Here is a 13,139-nt window from a genome sequence, read left to right on the forward strand (position 1 = left end):
CACCCGTTATTTAGCTGTAATAAAAACTAATATAATAACCAGCCGAGGGCCGAGATTCCGAACCACCTAACTCGTAGGGAAACACAGAGACATTCCAAAGAAGCCAACACTCGCACACTGAAGCATCTCCGCATAAGTCGGCCATGTCCTCAATCTCCACAACGCCATCAGCACCCTCTTCAAGCTTCTCCTTCTTCTCCTTCCACCACCCATCACTCCCTCCTTTCCCAACATCAACATCTTTTCCCATCCCAAATCCTAGCTCCACCGCCACACTACGCCTCACTCTCTGCCGCGCCGCCAAGTCCCAGACCGGACCGCTCAAGAAACCACCGGCCAATAAGAAGAAGAAAAAGAGTAAGGGCGGTGGCAGAGGTTCCGAGGCTTCGAATTTCAGAGAAGTTGAAGTCGTCCACGATTTGGGTGGCGATAATGGTGATGCTGGTGAAGATGTCGAGGAATATTTGGGCTCTGATGAGCGGTCTTTGCCGTTTCAACAGATGCCTTTGCCGAAACCGCCAGCTGGGTTTGTGGTCGATGATCATGGGAGACTTGTGATGGCTTCGGCTCCAGCGAAGCGAATTGCCACCATTGTGAGTTTCTTCTTGCTTCGTAAAGACGGGCTAGGTGAACATTTGAAAATTGATACAAAATTGGAAATTTTTTCCCAATGCTCTTCTTGTTTCAATCAAGAAAAAGGGAAAAGCTGGTTATAAATTCAAGTTACTATTTTTTTACCAAAGCGGTTCCAACTAGTAATTAGAAGCATTGGTTTTCCCCCGCTTAGTTCAATCGATGGACTACCATGGCTCTGTTGGTCTTTGGATAAAAAAATGTGAAGTTTCTAAAGAATTCATGGACAGGTTGATCCAATGAATAATCTTCCATTAGAGTGCGTTGTGAGGAGAGTGTTCAAAAGTTCTAAAGGGGATGAATGCATGCTGCTCTGCCCAGTTGACACGTAAGAAATGCTGCTTCTGTATGTGTAATATGTCCCCAAGTATATCCCAAGTTATATCTTTGAAATTTAATAGATGGATACCTTCTGCAGGCCTGTACAGATATTGAAGAGCACGAACATTGATGGGTGGTCAGCTGTATGTTTATTCTTCTACCTTAAAATTTTTTAGTTGGGTTCTGATTTATCCAGACTTGATCTGATTATTGATCTTCTACCTTAAAATATGTATATTTTGGGATGCTCCTGTTGCGGAAAAGATGTGGTGGAGAGATGCTAAACTAACATGAGTAATTTGAGCATAAATTAACACGATCAGGAGTAATGAATAAAGATATATAAAGCAGGGAGGGGAAAAGAAAGTGTGAATTCCGAAATGATAAAATGACTGTAAAGAATACTTGTGACTAACCCTGATTAGCTTATAAGAATTTACAGTCCACTCCAATTTAATTGGGATTAAGGGCCAGTTAAGTTTGGCATTGAAAATGGTTAAATTATTAAAAATTGATGGATAGTGAAGATTTAGGTGATAAATAAAGGGGGCGCTGTATGATGAGGAAATCATATGATTGCAATTTTTTTTCTATAATAAACTAGACCCTTTCTGAGCAACTATACCATTTTTTTCATTTCTATGCATTGGTTCTCTATCAAAAGTTTCTTTACCTATATCGCTAATCAACCCAATTTTTTTTCCCTTGGTGGTTAGAATTAAGGTCTATTAAGTAATCTTTCATTGACTTCTCCATTAGTAAGCTTCACATTCCACATCCTTATAATCACTATCTTCTGCATTTTAGGTCAATGATGAAGAAGTTGAGTCCATTCTTCCATCTGCTGCTTATGCTCTTTCCAAGATACACATGCATCTTGTACATAGTGGGTATGGTGGTAGAGATTTGCTTATTTGGGACTTTAATAATGTCAGTTTGTTTTGTTTATCCTAAATGTGTTGGCGCCATTTGGTTCTTTCTTTTTTATCCTATCAGATTTTGTTATACAGCACGAGGAGGGTTTTGCTACTCTGAAGATGACATATTTGATTTCCGTACAGGCAATAGTCCTCTCTTTCTAAACTAATTCATGCTTCTTGAATCATATAAGTGGGCTTTTCTCTTTGTTTATTTATCGGCCCCCAGCCCAGTCCCCATCTGTCTGTGTAAGATCATATCCTACCCAAGTGAAGGTCTCTTTGTGCGGCAAGATTTTACCATAGGTTGCTTACCATTTTGCAGATGACGGACAAGATGTGGATGGCTTGCCAACTGAAGGTGTAGAAATCACATGCTTCCATTTGGTAATGTCATAGCCACCTATTCTTTGAACAGTTAATATCATATGAAATTGATGTATTTATGGTATGTGGAAAATATGAAAGTTGCTGCAAACTGACTTGTAAATGTGCATGTACCTTTATAGAAAGACCTAATTGTTACCATATCAAATTCTTTCGTATCGAACCGTTATCTTCTTCAATAAAATATACATAAATGATTGATGAAGGAACCAATAAAAAAAAATTACATAATTGGACAGTGAAGTAATTCTTGTTCTGGATTGGAGCTTAGATACCATTAATGTCTTAATCTAAACACTTGGATAATTTCAAGTAGAAATTCCAGCAATCAGCATTCTTCAAGCTTCAACATTCTTTAAGCTTGATACATCGACTACTACCGTTACTCAGTCTACAAGCTTTAATTTCTTTCATCCACTGTTCCCAACCATACAATCACATGTTTTTGGAACCTAAAACCATATCAACAGTTGGCAGCTCCTAAATCTGTCCTGCATCCGCATTTGGTGTCAAAAGGGATCAATCTATTCCAAAGATTAAGAGCTATGATTCTTTATAATAAAATTTTTGTTTTCTTGGCAGTGATACTTTTGCGAGTCATATATTAAGTCTATAATGGGGGCACATTACACGGGTCTAGAGTTTAACCGAGTAAAAGACATGTTGCATTTGCACGGTTTTTGGAGTTCCACGTTACCAAAAAAAGGGATGGTTTGAGAATCTCGTAGACGGGAAATGCTTTTATATAAATTTCTATGAATCGTGATACTTAACTACTCTGGACTCTCAGTGTTTGGGACTTATCAACATGGCCAGATCAGTGTTTGACAACTTAGAAGAACTCAAATTTGATACATGGTTTGGATACGGTCGCTACACAAGTTACAGCTACTAATTAAAGTGGAGAAAAAAGTAAAAAAGAAAAAGAAGATCTTTCCCATGCTCTCTGTTTCTTTTGTTTCTCTTTATGCTTACCCAAAAAACAGTTTTTATTTATTACCCCATTATCACTCATGGGTAATTGGTAATATGATTGAGTCTTTACTATCTGTTATTGCATTTTAATTATTCTTAGGAATGATTTTAAATTTTTTTTTAACCCCTTGGGGTTGGCTCAAGTGGTAAGAGCTTTGGTCTTGGTGGTATGCCCCCTCTAGGTCTAAGGTTTGAACCTTTAGGTGCAAGTAATATCTAGAGGTCATCGGATTGGGGGAATTTCCCTTGAATTATCCTAGGTGCTCCTGCGGAAAACTCCTTGTCGATGGTTTGTGCACCTCTGAGATTAGTTGGGACTTGTGTTCAAGACACGGTGCCAACCAAAATTTTTTTTAAATGTTTTCATACTTTTTCCCACATCCCACAATAAATAAAAGTTTATTAATTGCATACATTTCAATGACATAAACATTCTTGGTAAAGATTCCCTAGATTGCAAAGAAAGGTGAGATCATATTTGAAAATATGGTTCAAATTAAGAGTGAACAAAAAGTTTAACTAGACAAATATGAAATATGGAATATATTCATTTTTTGAAAACTTTAATCTATTTTGATGCAGTAGGTAGAAAACACAATCTATTGTGGGGTAGCGGGAGTATATTTCAATTAGTTGATTTTTTAACTTATCTTGATTTTTAAAGATTTTTCGTGTCACCATATTTGCGTCTTGTTGTACTCCTATCCCATACTGGTATGTGTGTTTCATTTATATTTTTACGTGTATATGATGCTTGGCAATCTATAGTTACGAGCTTAACTGGTTATTCCACTGCTTATGTATCAAAAAATAAAATATTTAAAAAACTGGTTATTCCACTGCTGCTTTTAATCTATAGTTCTTTTGTTGCAGGATGGTGCGCAATACATGATTTACACACCATCTGATCCGCTTCTTTTTGTTGCTGTAAAGGTACTTTCTAGATTTTATCATGCTTGTCAAGGCAACTGGGCAAGTGCATGAGTTGAAACAAAATTAAAACAGGTTGAATTTTCTTTGTGCAGAATCACAATGGAGTATTGCAAATTGTGGATGATGTGAGCATTCTAGTTCTTTTTTCCTCAGCTAGTAATAAGCAATGTCATTCATTTCATGAGGAACAATGTTTAGCTGCAGTAGAGCTTTTCTGTTAGGTTCTAACCATTGTCACTTGCATAGGGATTATAGTAGTTATATTATTCATCATATTATCACTTCTGATAATATAATTCTTTTTCTATTCTCGGTCCTCCAAAATATTACGCCTGTGCCCTTTATGTTGTTACCATAGGGATTTTGGGCATGCCCTGGTTCCCTTCTAGATTAATTAAAATTTTGAGATCATAATAACTAGAGGCCGCTAACGTAAAATCAATGAATTGGAATTGAAGAAGCTTTTACACATTTATCAGCATTAAAGAGATTAGTTATGGCAGGTGATAGTTATCACAGACCACTTAAAGGAATGCATAAGGTAATCATTCTGGTCACTCAGACCTCTGCAGATATTTTGACGATGTTTGTTGGCCTGGTAAGACTAAAATGGGTTAGCTCATTTCTAGATGTTATTTTGGATTTGGGCCCTTATATTGCTTGTGATAGTGTATGTGTAACATTCTTGGCCCCCAGATCAACTATTCGAAAAGAAGGTTTTGGATCTTCAGGGTTTGACGAAACTGAGTTCTGGAGATCTGTGGATAACACTGTGTATCTATGTACATGGGTGTGTGTATCTTTGATTAATTTGGATGTTCTGTTGCCTAGTCCCAGTAAACGACTTGTAAAGAATTGTCTGCACAAGGAAGTACATGTTTGTGTTAATGCATTTTTTTTTATTGATTAGTTAAAAACGCACCTAGTGGTTGATGAACCTATAACCTCACCTCCATCCCATTCTTGTGGGAGAAAAAGTTCCATTTGCGCTCGTCTCTGAGCTATAACTGATTTTAAGTATTCACACAAGGTCTTGAAGAACTGAAAATTAGTTGGCGTTGGCTCTTACATACATGCTGGTCATATTCTTTGAAACAGGATCTCCTGGAGGACCCTCCCATTATAAGTGCAATAGACGAGGAGACTGAATTTAATGCGTTGGTGGTATGTCACGGGCTTTTCTTGCGTGCAGTAACTATCATTGTTTTCATAATTTTACTGCGCTAAATGATTGCTTTGGCTTGTTCATCATGTTTTGCAGGAGGAAGAGGCGGCTCTTCTAGAATCATTGAAATTAGGGGAAGAATAACCCAGATGTATCAAGTCATGTCAGAAGTTTTGTAGAAACAATCTTGTGGATGTTTTCCTTTTGTGTAAATATATTACAAGTTTAGTCTGCATGTTTAATGTGTTGAAGCTTGTAGGTTGTGTCTGTCGGGTTTGGTTTACTAAAGATCTTTGGTTTTTTATTTTTTCGGATTTTCATAAATTTCTTTAAAGATTGTGGATATATTTTGTAGGACCATAATTCATCTATTTTGACCATTTACACAAAGAAATGATACGATCAAGATAAAAAAGAGCATGCGTTCATCTTGATCGATCAGCCTTGATTGTTTGATTGTCAGAGTGAAATTATTAAGTTGAGATGAGATAAAATGAGAGTGATAAATGTCAATGAGATTGTCGGAGTAATTAGAGCAAAGTTACAGCCACAAGTCGGGATCCAAATTCCATAAGTTTTGCATTTCATTTCATTTTTTTTTTTACTTTTACATATATTTTTTAATCATCTTTAATTTAAAAATAAAATAAAAATTAACAACATTATTGAAAATTACTTAAATAACAATATTAAAAGAGAGAGGTTTTCCATAACCGAGTGAGTTAATTTTCTCCTTTTTAAAATTACTTGCTCGATACTGGCGAGTCTACTAATCCATCTGGCTGCTGATGCACGCTGAGCCTGCACCTACTGCCTCCATTTCTGGGGTTCCATTTCTCTTCCTCCTGTGTTTCTGGCGTTCCATGCCAACCCACTCCACACACGAAACCCCTGATGAGAAACCTTAATCTCTTTCTCTTCCTCCTCTTATCTCTTCACTTCATCTCAGTCCTCTCCTGGAAGAAAGACGAATTCAGAAACTGCAACCAGACCCCCTTCTGCAAGCGCGCCAGGGCCCGCAAGCCTGGCTCCTGCTCCCTCCTTGCCCATCACGTCACCATCTCCGATGGTGAACTCACTGCCAAGCTCCTCCCCAAGAATCATGAAACCTCGGAAGACCACCACGGAATCAACCCCTTGCTTCTCACTCTCTCCCTGTACCAGGACGGCGTCCTGCGTCTCAAGATTGACGAGGACCCCTCCCTCGGTCCACCCAAGAAGCGTTTTAAGGTCCCCGATGTGATCGTCCCCGAATTCTCAGACAAGAAACTCTGGCTCCAGAGGATCTCCACGGAGACGATTGACGGCGATACGGGGCCTTCGTCAATCGTGCACTTAGCGGACGGCTACGAGGCTGTTCTCCGGCACGATCCTTTTGAGGTTTACGTGCGAGAGAAGGGCAGTGGTAATCGCGTGATATCCCTGAACTCACATGGCTTGTTTGACTTCGAGCAATTGACTGCCAAGGGAGAAGGTGAGGAGTGGGAAGAGAGTTTTCGAGGGCACACAGACACGAGGCCGTACGGCCCGCAGTCGATTAGCTTCGACGTGTCGTTTTACGCCGCGGATTTTGTGTACGGGATTCCTGAGCATGCTACGAGCCTCGCTCTCAAGCCCACCAGAGGCCCCGGAGTGGAATATTCCGAACCCTACAGATTGTTTAACTTAGATGTGTTCGAGTACATTCACGATTCGCCTTTCGGGATTTACGGGTCTATTCCGTTCATGATTTCGCACGGGAAGTCACGGGGAACTTCCGGGTTTTTCTGGTTGAATGCGGCGGAGATGCAGATTGATGTGATGGGGGCCGGGTGGGATGCCGACTCGGGGATTTGGTTGCCATCTGAAAAGACTAGGATCGATACGTTTTGGATGAGCGAGGCAGGAATCGTGGACGCCTTCTTTTTTGTTGGTCCAGGGCCTAAGGATGTTGTTAGACAGTACACGAGTGTGACTGGAATGCCTGCAATGCCGCAGTTGTTCGCCACGGCGTATCACCAAAATAGATGGAATTATAGGGACGAGGAGGATGTTGAGGATGTGGATTCCAAATTTGACGAGCACAACATTCCATACGATGTGTTGTGGCTCGATATTGAGCATACTGACGGAAAGAGATATTTTACTTGGGACAGAATGCTCTTTCCGCATCCGGAGGAGATGCAGAGGAAGTTGGCCGCCAAGGGGAGACATATGGTTACGATTGTGGATCCTCATATTAAGAGGGATGACTCGTATAATGTGCACAAGGAGGCCACGAAAAAGGGGTATTATGTTAAGGATGCGAGTGGGAATGACTTCGATGGGTGGTGTTGGTCTGGTTCTTCGTCGTACCCGGATATGTTGAATCCGCAGATAAGGTCATGGTGGGCTGACAGATTCTCTTTTGAGCATTATGTTGGTTCAACTCCTTCGCTTTACATCTGGAATGACATGAACGAACCTTCTGTTTTTAATGGTCCAGAGGTATGATACTCGCTTCAGTTTTGTGTCTTTCTGCCGATTCCGTGCTTTTGTTGATATTGACAAGATGGTAGCTACCTTGTGAATGCCTCTCAATGTTCGTGCTATTATTCGACAAGATAAATGAAGTCCTTGAGATGATTTTGTTCATTATCTCCATTAGTGAAATACTTAACAAATATTCTCTGGGGCCAATGTATGTGCAACTAATCAGCCAGATCATGGTATTTTGACCACTTGAGTTTTAAATTAGTAACCTAGGTTACTCATCAAAAGGAAAAAGTAGTAATGTAAGTTATATAACTATATCCTTTTATTATATTCTTCATGAGCCTTACCCAGAAAGTCAAGATGGAATTAGCTTCTTGCAGTTACTGCATCTCGTTTATTTATTTATTTATTTTTTCAACATACATTTGGGTGTGCGCTTCTGCATGTCTATTGTGGCTTGATATTCTTTTTGCTCGTAGAAGGATTGGATGCGGTGCAGTCATGTGCATGGGTTCCCTAAAATGATTTTCATATTCTTTCTTTTGAAATAATAGCTTTTATATTATATAATAATATAAATCATAGGGTTGGAGTAATTTTATTGAAGCGACTCGTTTGCATGAGAAGCTTATGGATAGGACCTTAATTAATCAGCTATTTAGAATGCAAAATTTTGAAAAGAAAATCTTAATCCTCTTGCCAGTGTTTGATATGATGCCGTTTGAGTTGTTGTGTAGAGCTTTTGTCCCAGTAAGGAGAAATCACTGGTGTTTTGTGTGTACAGATTGTACCTTTTTGGCTCATATTTAAAATTATCTTAGGTATAAAAGTAAAGAAGATGGCATGACCGTGCATGCTTCTAGGAGATATTTTAATAGATTTCCATGAATATGTCACATATTTGTTTTTATTTGTTAGGGATGATGTTGGAACATTGGTGGCTGAGATAACTGTGGTTTTTCAAAAAATTATTAGCCTAATGTCTTAACCATTTATTATGACCAGCTGACAATGCCAAGAGATGCTTTACATTATGGAGATGTTGAAAATCGGGAGCTACATAATGCCTATGGCTACTACTTCCACATGGCAACAGCCAATGGGCTTGTAAAACGTGGGGAAGGGAAGGATAGGCCTTTTGTTTTGTCAAGAGCATTATTTGCTGGAAGTCAAAGGCATGGTGCAGTTTGGACGGGAGATAATACAGCGGATTGGGATCATCTCAGGGTTTCAGTCCCGATGGTTTTGACACTGGGTCTTACTGGACTGCCATTTTCTGGTAACCTTATTAATTAATCTAACAAAGACACAACAAGCTCTTGCTTAAATGCCACCTCACCTGTTAGAGCAAGGTGGATGGTGATCTGATGGATTTGAGACCCATTGGGTCTGTGTTTTATATATCCATAACTTGAAAAAAAAAAAGACTCAAATTTTCTTACAGATGGTGATTGTTGGTATGCTTTTCTGTAGGTGCCGATGTTGGTGGGTTTTTTGGCAATCCTGAACCTAAATTATTAGTTCGCTGGTATCAACTTGGTGCCTACCATCCTTTCTTTAGGGCTCATGCTCATCATGACACGAAAAGACGTGAACCGTGGTTATTTGGGTAGGATGTCATCTTCTGTCCAAGTACACTTCCTTTTTTTCACGTATATATAACAAATGAAAAGGGAAAATAATTTTATTTTCTTTGTTATTTTTTTTCCTGCTATTATTTTTGAGAATTCAGGTAACTGAATTTTCCTACAAAATTAGTGTTAGCAGTATATATATCTTGCCGGTAAACGGTGAGAGGCAGAAGTATGATCCCACCACACCCAATGGATTGCCTTTCGCTATACCCAATAGATTGCCTTTTCCATGTACTATGATGGCAGTGTAGTATTCTATGTGCCACGATGTATTTGGTCTTTTGGAAACTTGTGAACTTGTTCCTTGAAAGTAATTTGTACATAGAGTATTAAGCCTTTTTTTATTATTTGTTTTTTGATGAATAACATATAGTAGTAAGCCTTAAAAAGGCAGACCAGTTTGATGAGATAATATGCTTTGCTTTATCTGGGAGAATGAATTTAATTGAACAGAAAGACTGCAGGGAGATAACCTTTTCAAATAAGGTGTTACTTAGAATGTTTGATACCTGGAGAAATAATCTTCATGGGCTCTTAGGGTCATCAAGGACGCTCAAATGGAGTTAGGCAGACTTGTGTAGAATGGAACTCCTTGAATGGAGTTAAGTAGACTTGTGTCGAATGGAAGTCATTGAAAGACATGAAAACCTGATTTTAAATGTTTGCAGTTGCTTATGCTATAAATATCTCAATATGGGCATCCGCTTCTAACAACTTCCAGTCATAGTCTCACCTTGCGTGCATCTTTCATAGTCCCTGCAAGCCTAGTGTATTTACTGATATATGATCTACCCATGGCCACATCACTGCAGAGAGCGAAATACAGAACTTATCAGAGATGCCATACGTGTCCGTTACATGTTGCTACCATATTTCTACACATTATTTAGAGAGGCAAACACAAGTGGTGTTCCTGTTGTGCGTCCACTGTGGATGGAGTTCCCTTCTGAGGAAGCGACTTTCAGCAATGATGAGGCTTTCATGGTTGGAAACAGTATTCTGGTGCAAGGGATTTATACTGAGGTACTGCAGTGACCACATACTTAGCGCTATATCTGTCTGGACAATTATCTCCACTTATATCCTTTCTTCTGTTTTTGTTTTGTGATATCCCAAACTGCGCTATATCTGTCTGGACAATTATCTCCACTTATATCCTTTCTTCTGTTTTTGTTTTGTGATATCCCAAACTCAACTATCGGATCTTCTCAGCAAGCTAAAGTTGCATCAGTGTATTTACCTGGTAGACAATCTTGGTATGACCTGAGAACTGGAACTTCATATAGGGGAGGCATGACCCACAAGATGACGGTCTCTGAAGAAACCATTCCTGCCTTTCAAAGGGCTGGAACCATCATACCAAGGAAAGACCGATTTCGGCGAAGCTCCACGCAGATGGTGAATGATCCATACACTCTGGTATGTATTTGACATTGATATGACTTATATCAATCTAATTCTGAAGTCCTCATGTATCAGAGTCATACACTTACTTTGCAAATGATTAGCTGTTGGCTTTAGGCACTAATACCATAACTATTTGTGTTGGTTCCCACTGTGTCCTTTGGTAGCTAATCATAATTCAGCAGGTTGCTTTACTCATCAATCTAATTCTGAAGTCCTCATGTATCAGAGTCATACACTTACTTTGCAAATGATTAGCTGTTGGCTTTAGGCACTAATACCATAACTATTTGTGTTGGTTCCCACTGTGTCCTTTGGTAGCTAATCATAATTCAGCAGGTTGCTTTACTCATCCCAAAAAAGAAAAATCAGCAGGTTGCTTTGAAAGTTTGGAAACAGAGCGTTATGCTTTCTGGCATGTGACTGATTCATATTTTTAATTGGAAGTGGGGGAACACGTTTAGTACCCAAGCTAACATGCGACCTAGAAGTTGAAGTTATTTCATTTTTCCAAGCACCATATTATGTTTATGCTATTTAGGTTGTTATACATTTTGGTAGAATAGTACTTCATTTGAGCATCACGGTTTGTATTATGGATTAAGATCATGAAGACCTATTAGATTGTAGAAGTAGTCCCTCACATCACTTTACACATCTTTTTGATCATCATGTTCTTGCGGTAGGCACATCTTCTACATTGAGATCTGGGAAAGATTGAATAACTTGTAGATTTGCTATAGAGTTGTGCATCTGATATTGAGTCCCTTGGTCTTAAAATGCATCGCTTTAACCATTTAGCCATGACAGTAAGACACGTCATTGATTTAGAATATAATGATGGCAAATTTGGGGCTAGGAGGACCCTTCTTAATGAAGCATCACTATTTTCTTTATGATTCTGCTAGTAACAACATTTGTTATTGCTAACTCTATGTCATTAACCCTTAGGGGTTGGCTCAAGTGGTAAACCCCTTGGTCTTGGTGGTATACTCCCTCCAGGTTTAAGGTTCGAATCCTCTTGGGCGCAAACAATTCCTAGGAGCCATTGGACTGGGGCATTTTCTCTTAGAATTACCCAATGTGCACTTGCGGGAAACTTCTTGTCAAGTTTTTGTGCACCTCAGTATTATTCAGAACGCTGATCTCATACATCTGGTGCCAATTTAAAAAAAAAAAAAAAAGGCTCTCTGTCATTAACCACTCCTTTATAAATAGCACTAGTAGCTGTTAGTGCTAATCTGCTTAACAAGCAAAACAAATGGTGTTTGTGCTTATCTCTCCTGTCTTCTTTAGGTGATTGCTCTTAATAGCTCTCAAGCAGCTGAAGGTGAACTCTATGTTGATGACGGCAAAAGCTTTGAATTTGAGCATGGGGCCTATATTCATCGCCGGTTTGTGTTATCAGATGGCAAGCTGACGTCTGTGAACCTGGCACCCGCTTCCTCTGGTAAATCCCGATTTTCTTCAGAAACTGTTATTGAGAGAATTATAGTGCTAGGACATACTCACAGCCCTAAGGGTGCCCTAATTGAGGCGACAAATCAAAAGGTCGAAATTGGACTGGGGCCCCTGTGGCTTCAGTGGGGACGTGGCTCCACTGTTGTAACTGTCCGCAAGCCTGGTATCCGAATTGCAGACGACTGGACGATAAAATTTTTGTAAGAATGTTGACGTATATGGCTTTTTTTCCTAGCGGGGATGAAATCTCCTATGTTTCTGGTACGATCATTATCGATGGAATTCTTTCCGTCATTTTGACCTGTGGTGGCGCAATCTGGAACTCAGAACTATGTATGATACACATTAGTAAGGGCAATGTATCTAATTCCTCGAATGTTACTATCCTGCGGAAGCATAAAAAATATGAAACAGTGAAAGAAAGAAATGAAGGAAGATAACGCCCTGTTGGATTAGATGTTTAAAGGCCAGATACCCTGTTTACTATTCTAACTTTGTACCTAGCAAACAATCAAGTTTAGTCTCCGATTATCTAATGTTATATCAAGAGACGATAAGAAGAGGATAATGAGAAAATAGACGGTTAATTGATTATTTCTAAGTTCAATAATTGATTGAGGAGAGGGTTAGGACTAAGGACTGTCGCCCATTCTGTGGGTTCTGTTAAAAAAAATAAAAAATGAAAAAAATATTGGCATTTTAGCCATGATACACTCCGTACTACTTTTCTCCTGTAAACCTTAACCTGTGGAAACTGGCTGCAATTTTCATCTGCGAGGCTCGTCATCCACTAGAAATAAGATCCTAACCCCTGTTGATACTCAATTTCAAGTTATAATCAGAGACAGCAACATA

At 39.2% G+C, this 13,139-nt stretch overlaps 2 protein-coding genes across 2 annotated transcripts; both read left to right on the top strand.

The window, feature by feature from the left end:
- The first annotated feature begins 32 nt into the window (after positions 1 to 32).
- On the top strand, positions 33 to 5,566 carry LOC122303340. Its single transcript, XM_043115090.1, has 10 exons — positions 33 to 593; positions 864 to 961; positions 1,052 to 1,097; positions 1,762 to 1,844; positions 1,951 to 2,015; positions 2,197 to 2,258; positions 4,107 to 4,166; positions 4,259 to 4,291; positions 5,265 to 5,330; positions 5,428 to 5,566. Exons 1-10 carry the CDS (start codon positions 144 to 146, stop codon positions 5,473 to 5,475), a joined length of 1,011 nt encoding a protein of 336 aa, XP_042971024.1. The 5' UTR covers positions 33 to 143; the 3' UTR covers positions 5,476 to 5,566.
- A 517-nt stretch (positions 5,567 to 6,083) lies between these two features.
- LOC122303341 (probable glucan 1,3-alpha-glucosidase) lies at positions 6,084 to 12,739 on the top strand. The gene is made up of 6 exons (XM_043115091.1): positions 6,084 to 7,797; positions 8,791 to 9,064; positions 9,259 to 9,394; positions 10,232 to 10,442; positions 10,632 to 10,838; positions 12,120 to 12,739. The coding sequence occupies exons 1-6, from the start codon at positions 6,226 to 6,228 to the stop codon at positions 12,486 to 12,488; spliced, it is 2,769 nt and encodes a 922-aa protein (XP_042971025.1). The 5' UTR covers positions 6,084 to 6,225; the 3' UTR covers positions 12,489 to 12,739.
- The last annotated feature ends 400 nt before the right edge of the window (positions 12,740 to 13,139 follow it).

The sequence above is a fragment of the Carya illinoinensis genome, chromosome 3, assembly GCF_018687715.1.
Source record: "Carya illinoinensis cultivar Pawnee chromosome 3, C.illinoinensisPawnee_v1, whole genome shotgun sequence".
Taxonomy (NCBI): domain Eukaryota; kingdom Viridiplantae; phylum Streptophyta; class Magnoliopsida; order Fagales; family Juglandaceae; genus Carya; species Carya illinoinensis.